The sequence below is a fragment of the Pseudorasbora parva genome, chromosome 24, assembly GCF_024679245.1.
Source record: "Pseudorasbora parva isolate DD20220531a chromosome 24, ASM2467924v1, whole genome shotgun sequence".
NCBI lineage: Eukaryota > Metazoa > Chordata > Actinopteri > Cypriniformes > Gobionidae > Pseudorasbora > Pseudorasbora parva.
Window position 1 is genome coordinate 7,298,173 of NC_090195.1, and position 22,987 is coordinate 7,321,159.

The 22,987-nt window shown below is 39.2% G+C and overlaps 1 protein-coding gene across 4 annotated transcripts; it reads left to right on the forward strand.

Moving 5' to 3' along the window:
- Window positions 1-4,057: 4,057 nt before the first annotated feature.
- On the forward strand, window positions 4,058-22,549 carry itprid1 (ITPR interacting domain containing 1). 4 transcript variants are annotated; one of them, XM_067434666.1, is made up of 17 exons: window positions 4,058-4,298; window positions 5,336-5,515; window positions 5,857-5,905; window positions 6,097-6,134; window positions 8,924-8,980; window positions 11,634-11,682; window positions 12,448-12,522; window positions 12,627-12,829; window positions 13,508-13,980; window positions 14,065-14,125; window positions 14,619-14,743; window positions 17,042-17,929; window positions 21,330-21,457; window positions 21,549-21,660; window positions 21,856-22,137; window positions 22,228-22,279; window positions 22,439-22,549. In XM_067434666.1, exons 2-16 carry the CDS (start codon window positions 5,398-5,400, stop codon window positions 22,273-22,275), a joined length of 2,706 nt encoding a protein of 901 aa, XP_067290767.1. In that variant the 5' UTR covers window positions 4,058-4,298; window positions 5,336-5,397; the 3' UTR covers window positions 22,276-22,279; window positions 22,439-22,549. The 4 variants fall into 4 exon arrangements, with proteins under 4 accessions (XP_067290767.1, XP_067290768.1, XP_067290766.1 ...); XM_067434667.1 differs by having other exon boundaries at window positions 5,352-5,515; XM_067434665.1 differs by lacking the exon at window positions 4,058-4,298 and adding an exon at window positions 4,410-5,116.
- Window positions 22,550-22,987: the final 438 nt, after the last annotated feature.

A 22,987-nucleotide genomic window follows, 5' to 3' on the forward strand; every position in this document is an offset into this window, starting at 1 on the left:
TTTATATAATTTAAAATATTTATATTAAATATTTTATACATAATTTTTTTACTTAAATTCATGCATGTTTATATGTGCATAATAATTATACACAGTACACACATATATTATGTAAACACATTTTTATTTTGGATGTGATAAATAGTTTGACAGCACACAGGTGCTGGTCAATGACCTGAGAAGAGCTGGGACCACCGTTTCCAAGGTTACTGTTGGTAATACACTAAGACATCATGGCTTGAAATCATGCATGGCACGGAAGTTTCCCCTGCTTAAACCAGCACATGTCCAAGCCCATCTAAAGTTTGCCAATGATCATTTGGATGATCCAGAGGAGTCATGGGAGAAATTCATGTGGTCAGATAAGACCAAAATAGAACGTTTTGGTCATAATTCCATTAAACGTGTTTGGAGGAAGAAGAATGATGAGTTTCATCCCTAGAACATCATCCCTACTGTGAAGCATGGGGGGGGGGGGGGGGGGGGTTAGGGGTTCTGCACAGGGGACTCCACTGTATTAAGGAGAGGATGACTGGGGCCATGTATTGCGAGATTTTGCGGAACAACCTCCTTCCCTCAGTTAGAGCATTGACGATGGGTCGAGGCTGGGTCTTCCAACATGACAATGACCCAAAGCACACAGCCAGGATAACCAAGGAGTGGATCTGTAAGAAGCATATCAAGGTTCTGTTTCTCAGCAATAGGCCAGAAACCTGACTGATCTAGAGAATATCTGTGTGGAGGAGTGGGCCAAATCCCTCCTGCAGTGTGTGCAAACCTGGTGAAAAACTACAGGAAATGTTTGACCTCTATAACTGCAAACAAAGGCTACTGTACCAAATATTAACATATTTGGGAGAACTTGCAATAGAGCAGGGTGTTCAAATACTTATTTTTCTCACTATACATATAGTTCTTAAGCTTTCTTCTAACAATAACAATCTACATTCATTTCTTGTAGGCTGATCTTGTTGTGGAAGCCAGAGTAATTGTAACAGATGTTGAATGATTAAATTAGCAGTTGCAGGCTGCTCAAATATTCATGTTGCGTTGAGAACGTGTACCATTACGAAGAAAACCCATTGAATACTACTTGATTATTCTATGCTTTTGTTTTCTTCACACGAGGCACAAATCTCTAGATATTCTAGGTGAAGTTTTCTCTGAAGGCACTAGTGTGGGAGAAGGAGATCCACTGAAGCGCTAATACAGCCATTTAAAACATTTTACAGCACTGCACCGCTGTGATAACGGCATTTTATTCAGCTCTGAGCTTCATGAAAGTTTAAGAAACAGACTCTAAGTGATGTCCTGGGAAGCATCACACTGAAGCGAAAGGAGGGAACTGCTCTTGTGCCCTGGAGCGAGACACTTCACAGCCGTCTGCTCCAGATGTGCTCAGTGCCTGCTCCTGTCAGGATGTGTCAAATCCCACTCAGAATGTGCAAAGTCTGCATGGAAAGTCACTCAAGGACTTGCAGAAATAAGATTAAAAATCCTAAACAGAAAATAACACAAATAAAAATAAAAGTACAAGACTTTTTGAGCCTTTTTTTTGCATTTTTTGTGCAATATTAAGAACTTGCTTAACAGATCGGGTGACATAGTGACCCCGAAAACTATTTAGTCACCTAAAGCACATGCAAAAATAAATGAATGTTATTGCCTTAGATATATACACCGATCAGACATAACTGTGACCTAATGTGCTAGTCCCCTTTTGCAGACTCCGCTAGACCTCTGAAGGTGTGCTGTGCAATCATGGCAACAAGATTTTAGCAGCAGATCCTTTAAGTTTTGCAAGTTGCAAGGTGGGGCCTCCATGGATCGGACTTGTTTGATCAGCACATCCCACAGATTCTCGATTGGATTGAGATCTGGGGAATTTAGAGGTCAAGTCAAAACCTCACACTCGTTGTTGTGCTCCTCAAACCATTCCTGAACCATTTTCAGTTTGTGGCAGAGCGCATTATCCTGCTGAAAGAGGCCACAGCCACCAGGAAATACTGTTTCAATGAAAGGGTGTACGTGGTCTGCAACAATGCTTAGGTAGGTGGTACGTGTCAAAGTAACATCCAAATGGATGGCAGGACCCAAGGTTCCTCAGCAGAACATTGCCCAAAGCATCACACTGCCTCTGCCGGCTTGCCTTCTTCTCATAGTGCATTCTGGTGCCATGTGTTCCCCAGGTAAGCAACACACACGCACCCGGCCATCCACGTGATGTAAAAGAAAACGTGATTCATCAGACCAGGCCACCTTCTTCCATTGCTCTGTGGTCCAGTTCTGATGCTCACCAACTGATGTTGGGGCTTTCGGCAGTGGACAGGGGTCAGCATGGGCACCCTGACTGGTCTGCGGCTATGAGCCCCATACACAACAAACTGATGCGCTGTGTATTCTGACACCTTTCTATCAGAACCAGCATTAACTTCTTGAGCAATTTGAGCTACAGTAGCTCGTCTCTTTGATCAGATCACACAGGCCAGCCTTCACTCCACCCATGCATCAATGAGCTTTAGCCGCCCATGACCCTGTCGCCGGTTCTCCACTGTTCCTCCATTGAACCCCTTTTGATAGATACTGACCACTGCAGACCGGGAACACCCCACAAGAACTGCAGTTTTGGAGATGCTCTGACCAAGTTGTCTAACAATTAAAACATGGCCCTTGTCAAACTCACTCAAATCCTTACGCTTGCCCATTTTCCCTGCTTCTAACACATCAAGTTTGAGGACAAAATGTTGACTTGCTGCCTAATATATCCCACCCACGAACAGGTGTCGTAATGAAGAGATAATCAGTGTTATTCATTTCACCCGTTATTATGTTATTCCTGAGTGGGGGTGTGTGTGTGTGTGTGTGTGTGTGTGTGTGTGTGTGTGTGTGTGTGTGTATATATATATATATATGTGTGTGTGTGTGTGTGTGTGTGTGTGTGTGCATATATATATATATGTGTGTGTGCACACACACACACACACAAAGACAGAGAGTCTGGTGACACTTTGTGGTTGTGTGGTCACTATTGGGCCATCAAATTTAATGTGATAAAATACACGTGGTTACTGTGCTGTGTAAACTTGAGTAGATTGGACTTCATACATCTTCTAAAAATCACCAAAATAGTTGATTAAATATCCTTGTGCTAAATCTTGTGCAGCGTTTATTTGTATGATATATTGATATGTTCTGATAACATTAAATAGGTAAACCAGTAAATAATACTTGTTTATGTGAAACTTTTAGACTTTACACTTTATATTATTATCTAAAAATGACTGGGGTTCTCTGACAAAACATTCAAATAAACAGTGTTCTGCCACACATGCATAATGCAGCCCAATCTGTGCCAGTCACCTACCTAGTTGTTTGTGAATAGTTTACTGGTCCATTGTGTGCACGGAATATTAATTCACACAGAGAAATGATCTAGTTTCCACCTTTTATCCTGGGGAAAAACTGCCGCACATTTTTATAGCTTAATTATTCGTGGTGGCATTCATTATTGAGAATGGAGGCATAGGGTTCCTGGTTATATTTCAGACCTTTAGTGACATCTAGTGATTTACAAATGGAACCGCAGAAAAGTCAAGTATAACATAGGTAGCCTACAGTAGGCTATATCGCATATAGGCCTACATTTAACAAAAAGGAAGTCTTAAAGGCAATGCTTAAGAGATAAATACAAAAATATAATAATAATATATAAAAAATAGGTTACAGTGAAAGCATTTAAAGTGTGGTGTAGCCTAAGTGTCTAAATATTATTAGGCCTATGTGTAGGCTACAACAAACAGATTGCACAATATTTAAATTAGCACTTTAATTCGAGCCTAAACTTAAAAAACCCTAAAATAGGCTACATACATATTTATAAATAACCACTCTTGGGGTTTTTTGTGTCCAAACTCCTCCTCACACATTTAAAGGCAGAGGGTTCATATCCATACTGTGAAATTACACAAACTTCCTTTGAACAGGTTAGGCAACAAATATCATGTTTCTGCATGTAGGCAGTTGTCAAAAGCTCAATTCCTCTTTCAGTCTTGAATGTGAATAACTCTTCTAGATGAAGGCATAGCGCGACGACCGCGCGTTCACACATCGGCTTTGTGCTTCTCTTGTTGTTTTCCTTGCAATTTATTTGCATACGCTTTCTGCTTTTTTCCCTCTTTACGTGGACCAAATTAGAACCGTGTTTCTGTTTTTAGCTCCGGTTGATATAGCGATAAGTAACATTAAAGCGGGCGTACTGTGGCAGGTGCTCAGTTTGGATCTTCTCCGTTAAAGCGCAGGTGAGCGAGTGTGTGTCTGTGGTGGGTCACGTTTTTATATTTTGCTAACTTTGCTGATCATGTGATTGTTCGAAATTAATATTAGTTCCAACATAGGAAATCGGGAACTTCACCTCTGTTTTGTAGTTCATTTGTCCTGCAGTTTGGTTGTTTCACGAAATCGTCTTCGTGTTTATTTATTAATTGGTCTTACATTTTCGTTACGATGAATTCATTGCGGTGATTTCATTTTATAGAACACTGCATAAAAAGCTTATATCCTAAATTAGACAATAGGCTTTTATTTTACTCACTAAGAACGGTTTGCTCGCTAAGCTTTTTCGTTTTACTTTTTGATATGACTTATTATTGGGGTGCCCAGTCCTGTTCCTCGAGATCAACCTTCCAGCAAATTTCAGCTCCAACCCTAATCAAACACACCTGAAGCAGATAAATACGATCTTCAGGAACAGCTGATGATTACAGACAGCTGTGTGGGTAGTGCCTCAGGAACAGTATTGAGCACCTGTCATATCAGAATTGAAAGGGAAAGTTAAACATAACATGAAATATTAATATGTTTACATAATCTGTCTATCAAGCTTTTTTAACATTACACAATGCGTGGTTAAAACAATTCAGTGTTTATTAGGCTATACAATATAAATACTGAAAACTGCCGATTTATTCACCCCAAACAAAACAATCAGTTTCAGGGAATTTCATTGGTTACATAAACCTGCGACCCTGTGTTAGATCGAATTACACCAAATTTGATGTTTTCATTGAGCAATGGCCTTGTGGATTAGAAAAATTTCACAGTGCTCGGAGACAAACAGGTATTTAGGCAAGTACTTTTTTTGTTTGTGTTGATTTAGACCACGTACTATATATATATATATATATATATATATATATATATATATATATATATATATATAATATATATATATATATATATATATAATGTAATATGGATATAAATATAAAAATGCTTGTTTTTGTTTTGTTTTTTTGACTGTCATCATCTTGGAATGAAATATATTTCTAACTTTTAGTGTTTGCCCTGAGAAGATGAGCTCATGGTGAGGTGTTTGTTTCACTGAATGGAGTGGACCTCATGACCACAGTGATGTCTACCAGTAAATCTGCAGCCAGAAGAGCTATTCTTCAGACCTCCAGGGCTAGATGGAAGACGGATAAATGTGAGATTGTTCCGATTATCAGTTCTGACACAAGTAAGTGACCCGAGATGTGTGCTTGTTAGATGTTGTGCTGCTGACTGGAGGTTCATGCAGTTAGCTGTAATGTAAACTTTGAAGTTCTCTTGATAATCGGTGTATGTTTGTATTGGTCAAATCGTATATTTCCATGAATCATCCAGACCTCAGAAATCCTGCTCACTTCACAGAAAATGCAAAGCAGTGCAGTGAACGCCCATGTAACCCTGCAGCTCTGTGTAACATGGACTCATCCAGACCTCAGAGATACTTTTTTCCCCTTCGGTTTTTGAAGCAAACTGAAGAGTAAAAATGCAAGGTGAACGTTTTAACGACTGGCTCCTCTTTGTTTCGAACAGGGAAGTGTGATGAAGACCGCGTAGAGCGCTGGCTCACGACAATTGCAGAGTAAGAGCCGAATCTCACAAGTGTTCATTTCTCTTTCATTGTGGCTTTATTTGGGGATAAATCCTTTCTCAAAGGGTTTCAGCTGTTCCATTGTGCTGTCTGTTAATTGGAATTTCTTCCCACATTATATTCTTTAAAGCGTTTCCTCTTAGTGATATGGTCACTAATACAGCTTGACTTCCTTGTTTAAGGGACGACACCAGACCAGAGGTTGTCCTGGAGACGGCAGGTAAGATTACATATCACATGCAAAACTTTTTTTGTTGTTGATTGCCACAGTGTTATGTATTTATTATATATTCATAGTGTTATGTTATTATTATTTTTTTACCATCACAATAAAGTGACTTAGAAGCTAAGGGATAAAATGTAACATTGGTGAGAATTTTGGTGTATTATTTTTTTCTTTAAAGGCGCAATATGTAAGATTTTTTATTTAAAGGGGGGGTGAAATGCTGTTTCATGCATACTGAGCTTTTTACACCTTTAAAGACTTGGATTCCCATCCTAAACATAGACAAAGTTTCAAAAACTAATGTTGGACGTTTGATGAAGTATTTCTGTGTTACAAATACTCCTTCCAGTTTCTCACAAGTTTCGGCGAGTTTTTTTCGAGTATGGGTCTACTTGACGTTAAATAGAGCGGAAGGTCCTTGTATGGGCCGTACGGGCTCTTCTCCCGGAAGGGTGCGCGCGCGCGTGGCTAGAGGGAGAGAGAGGAAATGCACGCTGTAAACAGTCTCTCAGGTGCAGATCCAGTCGTCCGTGAACACTTATGTTGCGCCGCGCTCCACTTTATTCCTATGGGTGACGTCGAGCAACTTCAACGCTTCAGCACAGCATTCCGGGAAGGCAGCGCTGCATTTGAACCGATTTGAACGCAGAAATGACGGGAAGCTTCAAGGCATCGCTTCAGTCACGTCGCAAAGTGGATTTCCACGGTCACTGCTGTCACAGGACTTCACCAAATCATACCAAAGAAGTGTGTTTTTGACAGAGCGGTCCTGCTTTGGAAGATGCCGGTGAGTAAATCAACTTCAAATGTCTCTGCTATTGGCTACCGTCGCATGAGTAAACATCAGTAAACGATACGATCGCGTGCTTCGTCATTCAAATGCGCTAACGGTTACTCCATTGTTGTTCTGTATAACGTTACAGTATTCTGACTCTGACGTGCAAAACCGTTTTGCTTGCTACCTCTAAGGTCTAGTCACATACTATAGTCCATAAACCGAATCATGTCCTCATAAACTGCACACAAAGGCCCCTAAATACAGTACATACCACAGAGACGGACATCCTGATGTTGCCGTTTCTCCTGTTCAATTTATTTCAGCCTCAGATTTGATTGTGGATCATTATCTGTATTAGCTGAGATAGATGGGTTTCTCCACGCTTGAGGACGTCATCGCTTTGCGCGCTTGTCATTCTTTAGCTCCGCCCACACGATACGCCTCCAGGCGCTCGGTTTTTTCCGGAAAGACTCGGTACAGCCCATATTTCTTTTATAAATATGATAAAACTAAAGACTTTTCGGAGATATGAAGGATGCAATACTACTCTATAGGTACTCAAGATTGACATGAGATTGACTGAAACTGAGTGTTTCACCCCCCCTTTAAAATCTCACTAGAACTGTTACACATTTTGTTGACTTGTGTACTTGCATTATCCCAAATGTTTCCAAGAATGTTTAAATCCAGAGAAATAAGCAATTTTCACCAAGACACGGACCATGACCATGTGTCACCTATCAGTGACATCATACCCGCGTTTCCCTCGATTTTGTAGAAACCATGGAAACACCAAAGCAGCTTTAATATATTATGCGTTTTATTAGAACAACTTGTTTGTATGCATTCACTCTAAAAAATGCTGGGTTAAAAACAACCCAAGTTGGGTTGGAAATGGACAAACCCAGAAATTGGGTTGTTTGAACCCTAGTAAATGGACCCATTCAAACAACCCAATTTCTGGGTTTGTCCATTTTCAACCCAACTTGGGTTGTTTTTGACCCAGCATTTTTTAGAGTGTTCATCGACAGAAAATGAATCATTGTTATAAATAGCTCAACACGCTTTTTTGAATCTGGTTTTCTTGATTTACCGCGAGTACTATGTTTTACCATGCCTAACTAGCTTACTGCAGTGCGTAACAAGGGTCTCATAGAGTAATATTATTATTAATATGATAAAACAGCGCTGCGTTACCCCACATACGCTTGATCTGAAGAAGCGGTGACTGTGGCATAATAAAAGTCCCTCAGCCATGTGCCGCGCTCGTCTCTTATTAGCAGTCGCTCCAGCGGCCTCGTTGCGCTCCCACAACACTAACATTAATAATCTCATCCATGAATATGATTTCTGCCCAAGTCCTGTCCTTATTCTTTTTTTCCTCGACTGTGAGGTGAAGACGACACCTCCTATGAATCCGCGCTCAATCTCACGTCATCAAGCTACAGCTTTGTTTTGAATAGGCGACCTCTAGTGGAGAAACTACATATTGTGCCTTTAATGTTGCCAGTGCTGGGTAGATTACATTACAAATGTAGTTAGGAATGTAATCCATTAGTATGGAATATCCATTATTAATTCCAGTGATAATCATATAATAATTGTTTTTGTCAGGAGTTGTTTAAATATGGAATGTCGCAATGTTGAGTTCAGTTAATCCAGTGATCAAATGCTGTGTGGGTCTCAATAAAAAAGTAAACGTAGTCTAATTTAGTTGACTGTTTGATAAATGTGTTCAGCTCAATGAATTAGAGCGATCTTGTGAATAAACATTTAACCCTGGAGCTCTAAACGTTCAGTCTGTTGTACTGGATATATAATTAACATACTGATATGATTCACAATGATTGAATTAGTCATTATCTGTGATGGCTGATAGTGCTGGATTAAATGGGTTAGCAGGTCAGCTGATCTACTGACCCAACTGACCTGAGGGTGTGACTTATTTTTCCTCACTGTAACACTCTGTAAATACTTTATTGTAAAAAAAATGCTTTGCTTTCAGTAAAGCCTATAAGGAGAAATGAGAGTGGAGAAGATGATCTGGCACTGGGAGTGGAAGGTAAGCATTCCCTGTTTTGTATCGCTCGGATCAGTTAGACTATACTTTTTTACACTGTTTGACGTCACGGTTTGAGAGCATACGGTGGCTTATGGGTTTGTGTGACTGTGTCTTGAAATACATTGAACTATTCAGAAGGCCTGGATTTTAAACATGGCAAACCTCTCCATACTTTCAAACACAAACACTGGCAGAGAGTGAGACAATCCAGTGCCTGTTGTCTCCCGCTTCAGGGGAAACTTCACCTGCTGCGGCATAGTTTCCAGTTACACGGAAAAGATAAGGAGTAGATTAGACGTGATCTTTACTTTAACATGATTTAAGCAAGTACGATATGTTCATGGATCAACATCCATGAAGGTCCGGGAAAAAAGCCACCCAACTAGATTTAGATTTTTAATGTTGGTTATGGTTAAGGAAAAGATTCTTAGATCAAGATATTAATGCAGAAACAGTGACCCAAGATTTACATAACTGTAGTGTTTTTGTTTACCAGCTATTCTGAAAACGTAACCCTTTATGGAAAAACCCCTCCATAGACAGCCGTTTAACTACCTCTTTTAAGGCCTAGAAAAGTAGGAAAGACATCGTTAAAATAGTCAAATGTGACTCCAGTGGTTCAACCTTAATGATATGAAGCAATGAGTACTTTTTGTGCCCCCTCCCCAAAATGTTGAATAAAATTGTTAGGTTTTCTTCACGTGTGTGTCAGACTCTTGCTGTTGATGTCGTAAATACAGTTCAGTGCTTTTGAAGAACACGCGCTTACCATTAGCCGACGCGAGCACAACGCATGCGTGTAATGCTAATGCAGGAGCGTGACGTAGCGATTCAAAAGGGCGCTGCTGTTTTCACAACATCAACACCATAAGCGCTATATAAATGTAACAAATTATTGACACAGATGTGAAGAAATGGTTGAATAAAGAGTTTTTGTTTTGTTTTTGCGCACAAAAAATATTCTCATCACTTCATAAAATGAAGGTTGAACCACAGTAAACTATTAACGATGTCTTTACTAGCTTTCGGGACCTTGAATGCAGTAATTCAATTCTGTGGAGGGGTCAGAGTTCTTGGATTTCATCAAAAATATCTTCATTTGTGTTCAGAAGAAGAGTGACGGGAACGAGCAATTAATGACAGAATCTTCATTTCTGGGCGTACTATCCCTTTAAAGTCCCCTTGTAGTCAGTAATTTGTATCCTTTAACTCATCTTTAATCACCAAAAATTACATATTTAAAAGTTTTTTCCTTGAAGAAAAATTCTTCATTCCTTAAAATAGCTTGAATATAACTCGCCTTGCCTCATTTAGTATGCACGGTTCTATGGATATGCAAATTAGCCCCGCCTCCACTCACTCGCACCAGCTCAGAGATCCACTCGTTTACGATCACACATTGACGTGATTGGTTACAAGATGGTTTGAGATGTGTCTTTGTTCACTGCAGTTTTAAGAAGAAAATACTCAGCAATGGTGTTGACTTATGACTTTTACACATGGTTTGTCTTTAAAGAATATTAAAAACAACACATTTATAAACAATATAAAATCTTAATGTTCACCACAGGGCGTCTTTAAGTTTAGTCAGAACATTTACATTGAGTGGATGTAGAATACTACTACATTACCTTAAGTAAAATAGTATTCATAAACTAAAGGCAACAGTTTGCATGGCTATTTTTAGGACCTATCCAGACAATAATGATAAGCACACACAAAAAGTTCTTAGGTCAGCTCAAGAAAAAACGTCAAATTTTACAGAAATTTCTGTTACAGAAACATTATTTATGAAGTCTCGAGTTAAGTTCTGACATGTTCTGACATACTGTAAATCGCAGATAAGATTCTAGAGGTATTTCAGCACTGAGAAAATGCTTTTCCAAAGAAAAGTTTTGAATCTTTGTCCACTCACATGGAAATGTATCTTTAGCCCAAACAGGACATCATAATATTATAAATAGTCAAATACAGTAAGATACAGTGACTGAGAATATAAAATACATTAGCACTCCCAAGTGCGTTTGTTTGCTTGCTTGCCAGACATTCCTCATATCTGTTAACATTTCTGAATGTCCATATTCACGTCGACCACCTATAATTGTTTTCTTTCTGCTCGGTGTGCTGTCTCTCTTCAGGCTTCTGTCTTTCTTCTTAGAGTGCTGTTTTCTGTCCTGAGTTCTGTCTTCCTTTTCAAGGTCACTTTGTAGGGAGTGTCTTGACTCGTCTGTTGTTGTTCGTCTCATTTTTTCAGGAATAGTTGCCTGCTTTCTATGAATTTATTGTTCATGTTCTGTCAGCTGTGTTGTCAGACACTCCCATTCTGGTGAATGAGGTGCTTTGGTTTCGTAACTCAGTTGCAATGGTAGGTATGGGACGGAATGTATTGTTGCTCTTCGGAATCTGTAGAGATTAAACAAATGCTGGTTTAGGAAATAAGTCGGGCACTTTGGATCCGGGTCCTTTCTTTAGAAGACATCAGTGTGCTCCTGACAACATGCCAGAGTCTCCAGTTTATGAGAAGACAAGAACATCAAAACAACAATGAAGAATACTGACCTAATATAGTTATTGTACAGCAGTCTTGAGGTGTGAAATTTAAAAACGCAGAGGTTTTCCATCTTTAAATGAACTACTGCTTCTGTGTTTGCAGCATCTGTATATGGCAAACGTTCTCTCAGGGCTGTGCAAGACATTCTGAGGTAAGAACACATTTAATATTCACTGTTTTATGTTCTTTCATGTGTAACTTGAATAACTGACCGTGAAATTTAGATCTGGCAGATATATAATTATTTTCATGTCGTGGGTGATATTAGAATCTATTATACCAATATTATTCTGTTTAAATAAATCAAAATTAAATACAATTGTTTTCACACAACGGTTCAGTATGAAAAATGGATATTAATTTTGATACTTGCTAAAGGTTACATTTAGCAGTAATTCAATTATTTGTGTTTTTATACGTTCAATCTAAATGTAAAAATAGATATATGGTACTGATCTATTGTGTATTTCTTGGTGTACATACATTTTATCTAATTAATTTCAGAACATGGTTCTAAATGCTTTATTAATTTTAATACAGTCATCTATCCACTGTTAATTTGCTGTGTTACACCAATGTGTGGAAAATTGAGTGAAGTGGTACATTTGTTATATTAATATGTACTATATGCGTTTGTATATATATCAAACGCAGTACTTTGTAAGTGTGAATATGTGCGTGATGTAGGCTTGTTCAGGCACCCGCCAGAAACCTTAGTCATATTTCCCATGCAAATGCCCATTTGTTGACATGCCACCACATGGGCTGCTGGGCTGGTTTGCATGAGGTGGAATGTCACTGATGGTGCAATGAGGCAGGAGAGGAATGATTCCGACCGGAAATGGGTGAAACCAAAGAAATTATGAAAAAGGTTTGCTTCCTTTACGTGATGTTTTTTGATGTCATCCACACACAGGTCATCTCTAGATACACCTGCTCTATCCAGGTGGAACAGTTTTGCATCGACTGTCTCGATACCATCTGACGTCAGGTAAGAACTCCTCAACCCCCTTCCCCACCTGTCAATCATTCACTTTAAGACTTTGGTTTGTTGATATTTATGCTAATGTTGTTGTTTTGTTTTGTTTTTTGTAGTGTAATGGACGTGTTGAACGTACTGCAGGATGACCCTGAAGAACTGTTGCTAGATTTGGGTTTTGGCACTGAGGAGCCCGATATTACCGGGAGAATCCCATCCCGATTCCTCAATTACCAGTCCAGCGCTCGTGGCATCAGCTATCAGCTCTTTCTGGAAGCTCAGCAGAACCGAATGGATGTCGAAAATCCGGATGTCAGGAGTGAGCATGTTTCCTCAAGTCCACACAAAAATGAAAAATGGGCTATTTGCTCAACCTCATGTTGTTCCAAACCCATAAGACTTTTTTTTCTATGGAACTCAGTGATTTTCTGAATAATATCCTATAATGAAAGTGAATGTAGATTAGGGCTATTGAGCTCCAAAATAACTAAAAAAGCACCAAAAAAAAAGTATGACTTGGTTTCGCTATATTCAAAGTCTTCTGAAGTCATACACTGGTTTTGTTTGAGAAACAAGCCTTAAAAGATTTGTAGTGCATAAGCTGGGCCGTTTAAATTATGCTTTTTCATCCTTTTTGAAGCTTGAAATCTCCAGTTCTTATTCATTTTAAAATCTTAGCAAAAATATCTATTAAAAATGTCTTATTATTTATTTATTTTTATTACATATATATTTTAGTTTGGTTCTTTTAAGGACTGTTCAATGAAAGGCTCTTAGGGGAACCAAAATGCTTCTTTTTTGGCATCACTGCAAAAACCCTTTTTGAAACCTTTATTTTTAAGGTATTTAGGAGGTTGAATGTGAAAACTTCTGAAACGGCAAAAATAAAAGTGACACTCATTTCCTGTGTAGCTGCAATACGTCGACAGTCTGATAAGCAGTTTTATACAAGTCAAGAATCTTGAAAAACTGTGTCTCTCTTCCTCCTGGTGTTCAGATCGGTTCAGACAGCTCGAGGTTCTTCAGCAGGTCACCACAACGTTCACCTCTCTGGTTGGCGGCACTGCTCAGGATGCGGGCACATCTAAAGCTTCCCAGATGTCTGCAGAGGCACGGGAAAGGAGAAAACGCATGGCCATGATTCTGCGTAGAGCCTCCAAAAAAAGCCTCAGCCAAGCACAAACGTCACAGAACCAGCACACTCTCCCTTCCGTGACCCCCTCAGCCGGCTCAGAAGCCACTGGCACACCAAAAGCAGATAAAAGGATCCCTTCAAAACGCACAAGGATGTCAGACAGCAGCCATCTCTTCCCTCTAGAAGAGGAGCAGAGTGCTAATTCAGAGGCAGCTGAGCCGGTTCTAAACAACCCGATGGCAAGAGGAACATCAGACCTTCTGAAACGCAACTGTGTCCCGTCTTCAACTGAGGGAAATCTGCAACGACCTGTTGAATCTTTCGAGCTGGAAGAGGTGAAGTATTAAGTCGGCAAGGATATCCTCTGTATATACTTCCACGTTGTTCAATTTCTTAAGTTAATGACTTTTTTTTTTCAGATCCAGAGTTTTGATGAAGGAAGCATTTCTGGGAACTGCAATGGCCCAGCGGATCCTGGAGGTGCATGTGTTTTTTTGTTTGTTTTTTTACGCACAACTGCATAGTTACATGCTCACAACCATTCAGAACACTTTAGCAACCACATAGCAATGTCCTACTTACTACCCTGGAATTGCAGTAGCGAGTTTTGTACAGACCTGTACTACTTTAGAAAAAGATCAATTATTTTTAAATGTGTTTTAATAAAACATAAACTTGTATTAGATATGTTTTTTTACTTCTTGAAAAGCGAAAGGTTTTGAAGCCGCTGTGGATTCAAATAATTTACATGGAATTTACAATTTCCATTTCTGATATTATGCAAAGGACTCATGAGATTGCTCGGTCATTTTCATGTGCAGTAGGCTACATGCTGTACAGTTGAGATAATGTTTGCCATACCACAGTGCTGTGGTAAAATTAACTTGTTTGTTTAGTCTTATCAAGAGGCTTTAGTGTTCTTCTGAATGCTTGTGTTACGTGGCACATGCTTATGGCTATTGGTTCCGTTCAGGTGAACGAATCAGGTCTTGCGTGATGAGAACAAACAGTTGTCAGTCTGACAGCAGTGGCTTCCTAGAGGAGCCCTTCATACCTGCACTGTCCCAGCAGAACAACCCTGGACCAGAGCTCATGAAGGTAAGACGTTTCAGCTCTTTCTTTCTTTACATTCTGCAGATGGTTCAAGCTCCTGTATTAATGGTGCCATCGAGTTGTTTTTATCTGCCATTATGTTGCTTGAGACTTTGGTTCAAGGCTCAAGCTCGAGCACCAAGGACAGCAAGCCAAATATGTTTATTTACTACTCTATTTAAAGATTACACATGTGAAATTACTGTAGTTACTTTATTATTATTATCAATGATAAATAAATAAATGTAGCCTTGGTAAGCATATAAGATACTATTTTTAAATGTTATTGTAATTCCAGTATAAGTAGATGTAACTAATGTGTGGAAGTTTTTTTTATTTTGTACTTGCCAATGGAGTACCAATACCTGTATTTTCATCCCCCCCCCCCCCGAGAAACCAAAAGACTATGAATCAAATGAATTTGCTGACATTTTCTTCTGTTGTTGTTATTGTTGTTGTTGTTATTATTATTATTATGCATACTTGTTATGTATGTTAAAATGTTAAATGAACTACTGTTATTTTGCTCATATTATAGCTCTATCATATTTTATCTTTCATTTAATAGCACAGTGAATATTTAGAGCTGCTCCAGTAAGGCTCAACCAGTCAAGAGCAGTGAGTGACATCCTGTCCTGTTGTTAGATTAATGCTGAGGACAAAGACAGCAGTAGTTTTATTAGGCTGCTGTCACTTTAAGAGCTGCATGTATACAACATACTTTAAGGTGATGATGCACAACTTTTTGCGCAGTGTTGCAGAAGGATGTTGCTTGGGCTCTTTCCCAATGAGACTGGGTAACAAATTTCTTTCTGGATAGCAGAGATGCTCACAAGTCTCTGAGCTAGAGTCCAAGTCAAGTCGCAAGTCAGATAATCGCGTCAAAGCAGCTGGTACGCACCAGGACTGTACTGCACGGCAAGTCTGCGCTAAATAAAGACTGAAGCTTTCAATGTTGCTGCTTTAGCTTCAGATAGAAAGAGAGAAAAACTGTGTGCGCAAATTAATGTTTAAAAGCAGAGAATGGCAGTCATTCCTTTCAACATAAAAAAAATGGTAAGAGAGAGGGTGACCGAGAAAGTGTGTGTGTGTATGTGTGACATAGTGAATAATACTCAATCAAGCCTATGTGACGTGGTTGTGTATGATATGGCAATAGGGACAGCCTATACGCTGGTGAAATTCTGGCTGACTCCTCAAATTTTTTAAACGCATTTAAAAATGATCAGGAGGTGCTCGTAATATATAATATATTCACGATTTCCCTACAATTTCTCCAGAGTGAACAAAAATTACCTGTGAGCTTGTACAATGAAAATCCTGGATTAAGAGGTTTCTGGGCCCTAGCTTCAGATGTTTACACACAGAAAATGTCATGTGATTACTGTATCGCCTTCCTGTAATGTAGGGAACTCCATACTTCATTTTACATAATATTCGTTATACATAATATTCATGTAACGGTTCACGTTTTTACTCGCACATACGATTTAGTTTTAATTCAAATGATGCATGATCAGGTATCAAGAGCATGCAACATAAGTGCAACTCTCTCTCTCTCTCTCTCTCTCTCTCTCTCTCTCTCTCTCTCTCTCTCTCTCTCTCTCTCTCTCTCTCTCTGCTGTTGTCATTTCCAACCAAACTACAAACTTTCCAGCGACGTCTGTGAAAAAGGCATGTGCTACTGCACACTCAATCCACTCTGTTTCGCTTATCAGCACGCGCAGCAGCTATGTAGGCATAAATCTTTCATTTGTTTCAAATTCTATTAATTTATTATATAGACATCCGTATCTAATATACTAATTCTGCTCTCTGTTTGCTCCATTGTCTGTGTTTCTTCGTCTCAAGCACTACTGTAGACGCTGCGTAGTATCGAAGCATTTTAATGAGAATGAATACACGAGTTACTGGTATCAGTGCATTCCCTTTCTTTTGTTGTTTTTTGTCATCGTCACATCTGAAATCCCAAAATAACAAATGGTAATATGATTATTTTCTTTTGAGGTACCTTAGTAAATACCGTGGAAAATGTATGATAATCACTCCCTAGTATTTTTACGGGCTGACATACATACTTCAAAAAGGACACAATGTACTGTATCATGAGCGGCCCACCAATATTAGCATTGGAAACAGTGCTGAGTTCTATCTCTAGCTGTTGTAGTCAATATTTTTGCTGTTAAATTTGGTGTTGCTACTGAAGCAGAAATCACGCATTGGCCCTTTAAGGACGTTTATAACTTGCTTGGGTGTGTTTATGAATATTTGTTTGATTTAGTGTGATCTTTCTGCTTTTTGCAGATGCTGAATGCTTTATCACAAGATAGCAATGAAGGCCAACAGAAGAGATCTGAACAGCGAGCGGCAGAGGATTCCCTCACATATAAACAGATGCAGTCGAGCCAAAAACACTCACCTACAACACACTCTGGAAAAACTGTTTTAGGAAATGCAGAATCTGGAGATATGTTTGAGTCAGACTCAGGAGAATTGAAGAAAATAATTACTGAAAAAGAAAACTCTTTGTCAACAGATATGGGTGAAGTTAGCAATAATAGTGTTTACACTCTAGCATACTTTGTTGAAATGGATCCTGTTGGTTATCAGACTGAACATCGTGACAGACCACAAGGATCAGAAAGTCTAGGCCGACGTGTTTATAGGGAAGGGATGTCCTTGTTTGAGGAACTGAAATCTGCTGAGACAAACTCATGCTTGTTTCCTACTGATCTGACGACAGATGTTATGGAAAATGAGGCGGACAGCTTTACACATCATCTCGAGCGAGATCCCGTCTCTGCCCACGGCAAAACTGAGAGCTCTGATGCTGCCTCTGGAAAAAATTCCCCCACTGCGCTTAAACTTAGGAGAGAATCTTTCTCCAGGAGGTCCTGGTCTGACGTTGTCACGGATAATGACTCGGGTACAGCACAGACACCCACCACACACACGCCGTTCACATCTGTGGACACGTGTACTCCGCACTTGTGGAACTCTGAGGAATGTTCTGCCGATCTTGGGCGTTTACGCACACGGTCGATATCTCTGGACACGGGTCTGTCGTATGAGGAGGAGGATCATAAATTGCAGGGCATATTGTGGGCAGGGGAGCAGCGATGTTTCCACTGTGGGTCTCAAATCAACTACGGCTGGGCAAAACCTCAAACTGAGCTGTCCTCCAGTCTGCCTGTAAGTAGAAGTTGCTCTACAAATAATCAGCATCCTACACTATAACAGACAGGTTTGTAAAATTCCCATTATGTTGTATATTGTACATTTTTTAATGATTAGGAATGCCCAATATACACTGTTTACAAGAGGTGAAGTGGAAAACACTGATTATCTCCATCACGGCACCTGTTCATGGGTGGGATATATTAGGGAGCAAGTGAACATTTTGTCCTCAAAGTTAATGTGTTAGAAGCAGAAAAATACGCCAGCGTAAGGATTTGAGTGAGTATGACGAGGGCCAAATTGTGATAGCGCAAGAGGTTAATTCTGGTTCTGATAGAAAGGTGTCAGAATACACTGCGCATCAGTTTGTTGTGTATGGTGCAGTCAGGGTGCCCATGCTGACACCTGTCCACTGCCGAAAGCATCAACAGTGGCCACGTGAGCATCAGAACTCAACCACTGAGCAATGGAAGAAGGTGGCCTGGTCTGATGAATCATGTTTTCTTTTACATTACGCGGATGGCTGTGTTCGTCACTTACCTGGGGAACACAAGGTACCAGGATGCACTATGGGAAGAAGGCAAGCCGGCAGAGGCAGTTGCTGTGTCTAATTTCAGAAGGCTGCGTCCTCCGGAGGTCGCATTTGAAGGGTGCATACGTCATAAGACCATCTCATTTCAAAAAAATGAGAAGGACACTCCAAATGCGGCCTTCGAATACGTCCTTCTTTCACAGGATTTCGGAGTGTGCATGAGGTGTAGCCTTCACGGCTGGAGATAACACATAATTCTTTGCGTCGCCGTTAACAACCGTCATATATTTTTTTTTATATTATATGAAAAAACTGCACCACTGCCAGATATGCATGCGAGCGTAGGTGTGGTGTTTAAAATGTACGTTTTTTTTAAGCTCTATTACCTCAAACAGATAGTTGTGGTTAACAGGATTACAACGCTTTAGTGCTTTTTAAACGTTTAGAACAGTACATTGCTGTCAAGACAAGAAACATTTCATAGTAATTTTCAAGTTATAACTAATTTTCATTCATATTTGGCGTGAGAGCGCAACGAGGCTGAATGTGTTGGCATAGCAACGTGATACTTCCTGTGTGTCCTACAAAGGACGTCTCGTTTAATTCTGATTGAGGACACTTCGTATACTGCATCCTACAGAGGACGTGTCCTCCGGAGGATGCAGCCTTCGAAATTTAACGAAATGAGACTCAGCTAGTGTCATGCTTTGGGCAATGTTCTGCTGGGAAACCTTGGGTCCTGCCATCCATATGGATGTTACTTTGACACGTGCCACCTACCTAAGCATTGTTGCAGACCACGTACACCCTTTCATGGAAATGGTACTTCCTGGTGGCCAAAAGGGGGACCAACACAATATTCATAATGTTATGCCTGATTGGTGTATAGGTAACATTAATTATTGGTTTCATATTGCGCTTTTAACAACAACAAGCTTTTAAATCCAGTTAAGACCAGTTACACTTTATTTTACTGTCCCTGTTAAAGTAATTATACATTTACATACTGAATAATATTAATTAACTAAATGTCCTTAATGCAGGGTATGATTTAGGGTTAGTTGCTTGTAATTATGCCTAATTTAAAGTTATTACTATAGTAAATACATGTAATGTGTAACAAGGACACATTAGAATAGTGTTACCAAATTACAATGTACAATTAAATATTCAATACTGAATAATATTAAGTTAATTTCCCCCATTTTATCATCTAACACTGGTTTGAATGAATGAATATTCATTTTTTCATACGGTGCATTTTAAATGTTGTGGTGCCTACTGTCTAAATTAAATTGAAGCATTTATAACCATTTAATTTTAGACAATTTTATAAACAGTATGCTTTTTTACCATTCAGTCATAACATACTGTAAATCATTATTGTCTTCTGTATCAGCCAGAATTTTGTTCTTGGTGTGTTCTTATGCATCAATTGGTCTCATTAATGAAAATCATTCTTTATTCATCTAAACCATTTGAACAAAATGTTGGGTTTGCAGACAGCTTTTTTAATTTATTTCTGCGTAACCATTTTTGTAATGTTGAGTTACAGACATTTTTTCTTCTTTTCTTTAAATGAATGAATTTGTTTTTAAATGTGCTTCTACCAAGCTCATCCTTATTGGTGTTGGAGGAGCTCCTCACTGAAGTAGTTCCATGGGTTCTCTACCGCTCTGAGTCTCCTCTGATTTTAAGAACAAATTAAGATTAAACGTTTCTATTTTGGGAAAGAAACTCTTCTACCCCTTAAACATCTGAGATTAAAAGCTTTGTGCACTGCTTATGTTTAATGAGGTTAATTTGAATTTGTATAGTTCATTTGCATGTGTAATGGAAAACAGTAGCGAACACTGACCACTTCAGAATCTTCACAGCATTTAAGTACACACTAAAACGCATTTCTCACATCCTTGCTCACTCATTTTAAAATATTTTTTATTTTGATATTGTCATGATATTTTTCTAGTTTTTATTCTTATTTTTGTTTCCAGTTTTTGATTTATTTGACTATAATAACCCTGGTTTAAGCTGGTTGACCAGTTAATAGGACTAATGTCAACATGGTAGACCACCTTGATCTTGTTTAAAGGAACACTTCACCTTTTTTTAGAAATGGGGCTTATTCAACTTCTTTCCTACATTTAGATATGTGGGCAAATGCATTTTTGTCTAAGTGCATGCATTGTTTTAGTTTGGCAGGGTCGCCGTTAGCTTAGCTTAGCATAATGAATGGAATCCTATGTTGCCAGCTAGCATGTCCCGAGTAAAAGTATATTATGGGAAAGCACAGGCGAAGCACTGCTACTTGGGCGCAGAGATATCACGCAACACATTGCGATCGCTCAACACCCGGAGGACGTGAGGACGAGAGGATGTCTGTGCTGTGTGCTCAACACTGGCCATATCTCTGCACCCAAGTAGCAGTGCTTCGCCTGTGCTTCCCCATAATATAATCCCAAGTCAATATCTGCCTAGGAAATCACCTAGTCTTGATCTGCAATGCTATTTGTACTTGTCGTGAATGAGCAGGGCACAAGAAGTTTTTTTGTTGATCACATTTACTTGGGACATGCTAGCTGGCAACATAGGGTTCCACTCATTATGCTAAGCTAGCAGCGACCCTGCCAAACTAAAACAATGCATGCACTGACACAAAAATGCATTTGCCCACATATCTAAATGTAGGAAAGAAGTTGAATAAGCCCTATTTCTAAAAACGGTAGAGTGTTCCTTTAAAACTGAAGGATGGCTTTGGTTAAGGAGGTGTGCTAAACATGTTCTAACCTGCTTCTAGCAATAAAGTAACTGTAATGCTACCTTTAAAGACATGTTTTTTCTGAGTTATGGAATGTTTCCCAACAATATCCTTCTTTTTCTTAGTACTCTCTGGATGAGCTTGATGACATGATGAAATGTTTGAGGAAGTTTCGAACAGTTCTGACAGAGATTGAAGCAAGACTAGAAGAGGAACAAGTATCCGTGTTTGGATCTCTGTCAGACTGCCACAGGTGAACTTTACCATCATAAGGGATATCGGGATGATTTAACAGTGTCAATGGGATGTATTTTGCAGTGTTTAAAACTGATTTTGTGTCTCAGGGAGGAAGTGGAAGATGTTTTGAGACTACGAGCAGCTGTCAAACAGGAAGCTGGGACACTTGAACAGCAGTTGTCCGATCTGGTGCATCAATATGATGATAGTATCAAAATGGTATTAAATCTACTAATTTTTCACACAAAAAAATTAAAACAACCTAGGGTTTGAGGCAAAAATGCCACAGAAATTTACTAATTTTCTAAATATTTAAAATTTGAACACACTGTTACCAAGAAACTTCAGCAGGGACATGTATTGACTAGACAACAGAACAGCATTTGTTTTATCCCTGTACTGTTATGTTTACAGAAGCTGAATCGGCTCATGGATGAACAGTCTCAGCTGTGCACCCAACTGCGAATTACACCCTCTAATACGACCCATTCAAAACCCACCTCAACCAGAAGCGTGGCCATTCAATGCTGCCTGCTGCCCGTGACGTCCAGTCCACAGAGATGTGCCCATCATCAATGCACCTGTCATGGGAATCAGGGAGCAGCATGTCAAGATCCACACCGGCTCCCTTGTCGAACCCAGTGGGACGCCAATTGCAAACCAGACAGGCTGGACATAGTAGCTTTTATTAAAAGTGTAAGAAATATCTTACAGCCTCATCAGAATAAATGGATTTGATAATGTTTAAATGTCTTGTGATGTTAACCGTACACTTTTATCTTTCAGCTGAAAAATTCATTGCAACATTCAATCAACAGTAACTCACTGGAATAAGAAGGTTTGCAATATTTTACATCTATATTTAATGACCCCATAACACTATTTTTATAGCTGTAGACATTTTAATGTCTATAAACTGGTGAAAGTTTAACTAAAATACAAAATATTTTATGGGATCTGAACCTAATTAGATTTTCCCCCCTTTACTTTGTTGTAGTAATGCAGTAATGAAGACCTGAAGATTCTTGTCATTTTTCACAAGTCACTTATAAAGTGAAGTGCGGACTCTTGAGTTCAGAACTAATAAAGAAGTATGTATATAAACCACTGTCATGTGTCAGATGAGTTTATATGTGCACAAACATCTCTTATGTAACATGAGCCTCCTCCCAGTATCCTCACTCTCTTTCCCTCTCCCTCCTTATATCTCGTCTGTAATAAACCACTTCACTTCATTATGGTGCTGCACTGACCGTATAAGGAAACTGCTGCTCTCCTGAAGAACCAGAGCTTCATTTCTTCTCCAGTGGATGACAGTGCTGGTTCTTCTGTCAGAATGGACAATGATATGATGGTTTATGAGATGCTCTCCAAGAGTTATGCCCAAATCTTAGGAAAGGTGTCATTCGCTGCTGAAATTTTTTAGTACTTTTAAAAAATATTTATCAATAAATATAGGCCTGTTTACAGAAGATTTAGATTAAACCATGATTAGGCCTTAGTTACAATAGGACAGAGGTCTCCTGTCCTGCAAAGTTTATTTCCA